The 6,000-nt window shown below is 38.7% G+C and overlaps 1 protein-coding gene across 6 annotated transcripts in view; it reads right to left on the bottom strand.

Moving 5' to 3' along the window:
- Positions 1-1,939: 1,939 nt before the first annotated feature.
- ACOX3 (acyl-CoA oxidase 3, pristanoyl) overlaps positions 1,940-6,000 on the bottom strand; it is a 38,813-nt gene continuing 34,752 nt past the window's right edge. For 5 of the 6 annotated variants that reach the window (XM_048302903.1, XM_048302905.1, XM_048302901.1 and 2 more), the window contains 4 exons: positions 5,727-5,901; positions 5,187-5,254; positions 4,407-4,493; positions 1,940-2,359 (listed from right to left, as the gene is read on the bottom strand). In XM_048302903.1, coding sequence (XP_048158860.1) covers positions 2,240-2,359; positions 4,407-4,493; positions 5,187-5,254; positions 5,727-5,901 — 450 coding nt within the window. In that variant the 3' untranslated portion in view covers positions 1,940-2,239. Of the gene's footprint in view, positions 2,360-4,406; positions 4,494-5,186; positions 5,255-5,726; positions 5,902-6,000 lie in introns of those variants that run through there. The other variant, XR_007203491.1, reaches the window with a different exon arrangement.

The following is a 6,000-nucleotide window of genomic DNA, read 5'->3' as shown; positions in this document are numbered from 1 at the left end:
GCCTTTGCTGCAGCATGTAAAGCCTGACAGCTGCTGAACACCTGCACTGAGCTTGCAAACAGCCCTGGTGAGCAGCCACCAGCACTCCATGGCTGGGGATTTTTTGAAGAGTAAATCCCCAAGGCCTCACAGTGTATCTACTTATTTCAGCTTTGGTGCTCAGGTCTGTGACTCCTGCCATTAACCAGGTATCCAAGGGTCCCATGAAGCTCCAAGCTTACTGCAGGCTGTCTGACGTTCCATATTTAGGGTCCATAACCGTGCTATTAAACTGAGCATCCCACTTTGCCTGCCCATAATCATGTCCTTCCTGGTGCAGCCTCTGCAGTGCTTGCTTTAGTTGAAGTTAGAAGCTTTTCAGAACAAACAGCACTTTTCCCTGCCAGTTTGTACAGTCTTTATCAGCAGAGAGGGACTCAGCTTTTATCAGGGAGTTTGGCTATTGCCAGAATAGTCATAATAAATAAGATTAGCAGGAACAGCTTAGGGATATATTTTTACAGGGTGTCTGTTTATCTTGTCATGTGTTTGGTGAGTATCCTTGTGGTTCACCAGGTCTTCAGGTCTGTGCTACTGTGACACAGTTTTGCGGTGGTTTTATTGGGATGAAGGTGGCTTAAGCTGTATGCCAAATACCTTTGTGTTTTCTTCTGGGCTAACAAGGCTTCATAAACAGACTTACAGTTTATATGCAAGATTTACACACATCTGTTTCCCAGCTGTGAGGAAGGAGGCAAGAAAAGACTGTATCACTTATGAAGAGCTCAGAGGTGATGGTGAAATCACAGACATGTATGACAGTGAAATAATGATGCTGATCAGCATTGATAGTACAGAACGTGGAGTGACAGATCAATGCTACTACATTTCATGTAGCATGGCTTCTCTTCCTCATTTGACTTTTTCACTGCCAAAGTTCCTGGTGTTCACACTGGATATCGGGCATAATGAGCTCTGCCTGTTTCCTTCAGACCTGCAAAAATCCAGGTAGGAGACACTTGTTGGATTCCCTAAGGATATGGAAAATTCCTAAAGATAATTATGAGACCCCATGATTCCATAATATCTAATGACAAGTGTTTAGCTGTATTGATCTATTTTTTTTTCCATAGGATGATGCCACCTATTAGACTTTATTGAAAGAGGCAAAACATTTCAAAGAAAATAAATACTTTATGCTGGGTTTTTTTTTTTTTTTAGCAAAGAAGGTTAAGCTTTCTTACATTTCAGTTGCAAGAAAAAGAGCTCCTATTGGGACATCCTGAATTCTGGTACCTCACTAGAAAAGAAGAAAAAATGGAGGCAAAGTTTAACAAGATTTTTTTTTATCCACTTTTCCAATGGAACTCTAAACAACAGTTACAGAATTTCAGGCTGCTTTTTTTACATTTTTTTTTTAACTGAAGTGTGTTGAGGGTGATCATTTTTAGTTGACCTTGAACTTGTGGTGGAAAATTTATTAATATTCAAGACTGCTCTGGGTCTAGCTAGGAAGTTATCTTTACTAAAAGAACATTCCTTTCAGCTAAAAGCTGGGTGACTGTTTCCAACTTCCCACTTCTGAGCTAAGACAACACAGGGTGCCACTAATCAGAGCCATCTTTTGATATTGCCACGTTACTCACTGTTTGGTTCCTTAGAACTGGGGCAGTTAGCAAGCTCCCAAAGGCATCCCGTGCCTCCAGGGATGAATACCTGGCTTTGTTAACATGGAAATAATTGCTTCTCCTTATCTCTTCTTTTTTTCTGAGAGGTGATATAGGTTGGTTCTCTGCAAGATGCTCCCCAATTTTTCTCTCACTATGATCACTGTTAATACAGGCATTTTTCCAAAATTTGTCCTAAATTTTTTTTTGCTTTTATCAGCTTATTCATAATCCCTGGTGGCAAATGTTTTTAAATTATTTACCTTCTATAATACGAAAGTAACAACAAGAGATTGATTGGAAAATTTCTTTTATATAAACTTTGCAAAGCAGCAATCATAATGAATCTTCATTTTTTACATTTAATTGAGTAAATATGTATAGTGTGCAACGTGTTGCTCTTGCTCTTGTCATTATTATGTTAACAGTCCCTGACATCAAGTTGGACTTGATTTCAAAGTTACTTTAAAACTTGGCAACTCTCATGAAAATCTCTTCTATTTTCAGTGTTTGACATATGGTCTCGTTTCCTCCTGATGTTTGAAATGAGGTATCCATCTCAGGCCCATCCAGACTCTTACAAGTTGTTTGGTTTACAATCTTGACCTCAGCCTGCCTATAACAGGCTTATTAATACAAAATTCTGCCCACCATGAAGGTCTGTTCAGAGCTTTGTTGCCTTGAAGGATCTCTCCCCACATATTTTTATATAACTGCAAAATCATAATAAAAAAGGATTAATGCCTTTGAAGAAACAAAGAAAACTTCTGCAAGGTAAATTATTTAACTTATTGATTGAAATGAGATTTTGATTGAATTTCTAGATAACAAATTTGAATAATTATGTACAGGCAAGAATAAACATAATGATAACAATGAATAGAGGATTAAATATAGACAGCCAGGAGACAAGGATCTTTATTAAGTTTTTTTTTTGAGTGAGAGATTGGCAGCTTTTATCAAATTTCAGTTGAAAATATTTACACAAATTGAAAACCACAGACTTACAGGCAGTTCAGAAAACCTTCCTGAACTCTACAGAACATGGATTGAAGAGCACTGATTGAAATTATTTTCTCAATGATTTAATGAATTTATAAAAAATTAAGTACATGAGGAAGTGTTTAAGGTTCCTATGTGCATTTCTCACATATTATACTCCTAATATTAATAAGTCTCTGTGGCTTCTGCATTTGCAAGAGCTAAGAGCTACCCAATGAGGAGACAGCCAAATCCATCACATGACAGCTTTATCAGCTGCTGATAGGAAACCTCCAGGTGACTGCTAGAATACTATTAGGATACTATTCTAGGAACGGATCACTGTGAACTTGTACCATATTTTATATTTCTGCCTGCAGCATTTGTTCACTTCTGCTAGAGACAGAAAAATGTGTTAAAATGGGCTTTTAGCCAATACAGAGACTCTTAACATTCATACAAACTATGCTCCTTAACTGAAGAGTTACCTTTGGAGCTTCCCTCCCATGACCTCTTGCATTAATTTAACCTCAAAAACCTATACAAATGGAAACAAAGTTTCCAGTGATGATTACAGACCTCTAGGAAATGGCTGGATAGGTAGAGCCAGACTTCCCTGTCTCATTTGCAAAGACTGTGTTAACAAAGTAATCATTGTGTTAGGTCAGCTTAGAAACATCTGTTCTGCCTTCTGTATTGCTTGATCACCATGGGAACAATGGGCAGCTTTAGACAAGAAGTCACAGGGAGTACTGAAAACCACGGAGTCCGTTTGATGCAGCATTCCGGTGTCAAACACCCTGGCAGTGGACCCAGGCTCCAGGGACTGTCTAGAGTGTCCACCCAAACTACTGTACTGTGACACTGGTCTCTACAGAACAGTTATCCCACAGCTTGGCCCCGATGAGCAGGTTTGGCCCAAGAATTCTGGTTTGCTGAGACTTTGGAATAAAATGCAGATCTTGAACTATGTCCAAAAAAAAAAGGCAGGGAAGGACCAGGAGCTGTTGTAGCCAACTCCATGGTGCACCCACATTCTGAGTCCTGCTTGTAGGTCTGGTTATGCCAGTTCAGAAAGAATATGGTAGAAGCAGAAAATACACAGAGAAGGAAAACAAGATCTGTCAGAGCAATGAAAAGGCTCTCACAGACAGTAAATAGATATGGACTGGGATTAGGAAGTATTTTCTCACAATACTCATAATTAAATTGTAGAAATGATGGTGTGATATAAGCAAAATGACAGCTGAATTTGAAAATGGATGGAAAAAATGAAGAATAGACACATCTGTGGCTACTACACAGAATGATACAAACAGAACCTATGGCATGAGACATCTCTTAAACTTCCAACAGCTGAGACATCAGGGAAAGAACACCTCACTGTTTCATCTGTTTAGCAGCATTCTCTTTGGCCATCCGTCTCTGTCAGTCACAGAGTATTCTGTGAACTGAATCCAGTATGGCCATTCCTATGCTCTTAACTCTTACTTTGTGTAACTACACCAAAAAATTTCCTTCAGCCCTTTTTTGGTTCAGTGCACAGATGCCCACAACAGCAAACTACAGCAATACTGCACAAGTTTCCCAGTGAAGCTTATCTCCAGTAAATGCAAAACCTCATTTTCTGCTGACATCATTTAACTCAGGTAGTATTTTCCGCTGAAAAAGTGTCTTTCTTTTCTTTTGTACTTGTGAAATGTCTTGAATATGTTAAGGCTATTTACAGGCAATAATCTTCATGATTAAACTTACAAATTTTACAATGGGTTTGCTTACCTCTCCACTTGCTTTACCTATGGGAGAATTGAGAATGAAGTCGGGAGGAGCAAAGACATCAACGAGGGCAACTGCATCATCTTTCAACTGTTTAAAACCAAAAGACATACTTCTGACAACTTCTGTAGTTGTCTATGGCTCAACTACAGAGCAGCATAAAAATTATTTTCATAAAGTACCAGCTTCGATAATTTAAGAGAAATCCACAATAAATAGCCTAGTTTTATTTTGATTTTTTTCACTCCCAGGATAAGTGCCAAAAGAGACTGTACTTTAAATGTCTTCCTCCTTTACTTAGGGGGGTTTGAACACATGTTAACCAATATACTGCTGTTTACACATATAAACACATATACTTTTGGACTTTAAAAATATAATGACCAGATTCTTCTTTGAAATTTTGCTGACCTGCAAAGAATATGTTACAGTTTGGAAAGCTTTTGTGCTAAGAAAAAAAAAATCACAAACTAACTCAATAATGAAATAAAAAGAACTGGATTGAAATATTTCACTGGCTTTCCACTGAAGATTGCAAGGCCACAGATGCTATGGTGTTATTTTGTAGGACATACTGTTTTCCATTTACTGGTAAATAAATTAAGACTAGATTCATGGTCAATGAGTTGCTGAAGTTTACAGAAAATTATTCAGGAACCATTAATGTAATATCCTGCTAATTTACCCCTTGAAGTACAGAATAATCTGATGACTATAAACCATGTATCTCTTTTTTAGTATTTATATACTATATTATTATTTAATCACAATAAACAGGCTTACCCTGTAGCAGAGCTCCAGAATAGCATTCTGAATAAATCTCCCAGGTTGTTCACCTGAAGCATAGCCACCTTAAAAACATTCACAGATAAGCTTATACCGGTTAAGATTACACTGATACAAATTTTTTGCGAAGTTCATGAGTCCAGTAGTCAAGACTAAGTAGCTGCACCTGTGTAACTGAACTGACAGTATTTCATTAATGAGCTGACTGCAAAATTGTTCATCTCAGCTACGTAGAGCCTTTTGCAGTGACAAGCTATGCTACAGCATCGTGCTGCTTACGCCTCATCCTCTCACACAAGCACTGGATCACAGCAAAACTTGTAATCTCTCCATTATCTCTGAGGTAAAATAGAGCCTTTTGGGTTAATTTTCACTGCAGATTCCTGCTCCTGAAAATTTGGTGGAGAATGATTGTTTTATATTAAACAAGCAGTAAGAAAATGCTCTAGCAGAAATCATCACTAGGATTCCCTGCCCCGGCCAAATCAGGACTTTATAAAAGTGACATGCACAGCATATTCAGGGAGCTGATCTCACCTTGGTAGAGCACAGCCAGGTGTTTACTCAAGGACCAGAGCCCATAGAGAGCACTGAGGCTCCTAAGCACTGGCTGCAGAGCCACCGGGACGCTGGTATCGTGAGTGTAGTCGTGGTACCGTTGTAAGACTGTTTGCTCAATAAAAGCAATCGCCAGAGACCGACAGTAGTACACCTTAGGGGACAGGGAAGAAGGACACTCAGTAACAAAATGCAAAGAACCAGTCCTCAGCCTGTGCAGAATGGCATTGGTCTGAACTTAGTGGAGTTCTGT

This window comes from Corvus hawaiiensis, chromosome 5 (assembly GCF_020740725.1).
Source record: "Corvus hawaiiensis isolate bCorHaw1 chromosome 5, bCorHaw1.pri.cur, whole genome shotgun sequence".
Classification (NCBI taxonomy): Eukaryota; Metazoa; Chordata; class Aves; order Passeriformes; family Corvidae; genus Corvus; species Corvus hawaiiensis.
Note: the sequence above shows the minus strand (reverse complement) of the source record. Positions and strands in the feature narration are given on the sequence as shown.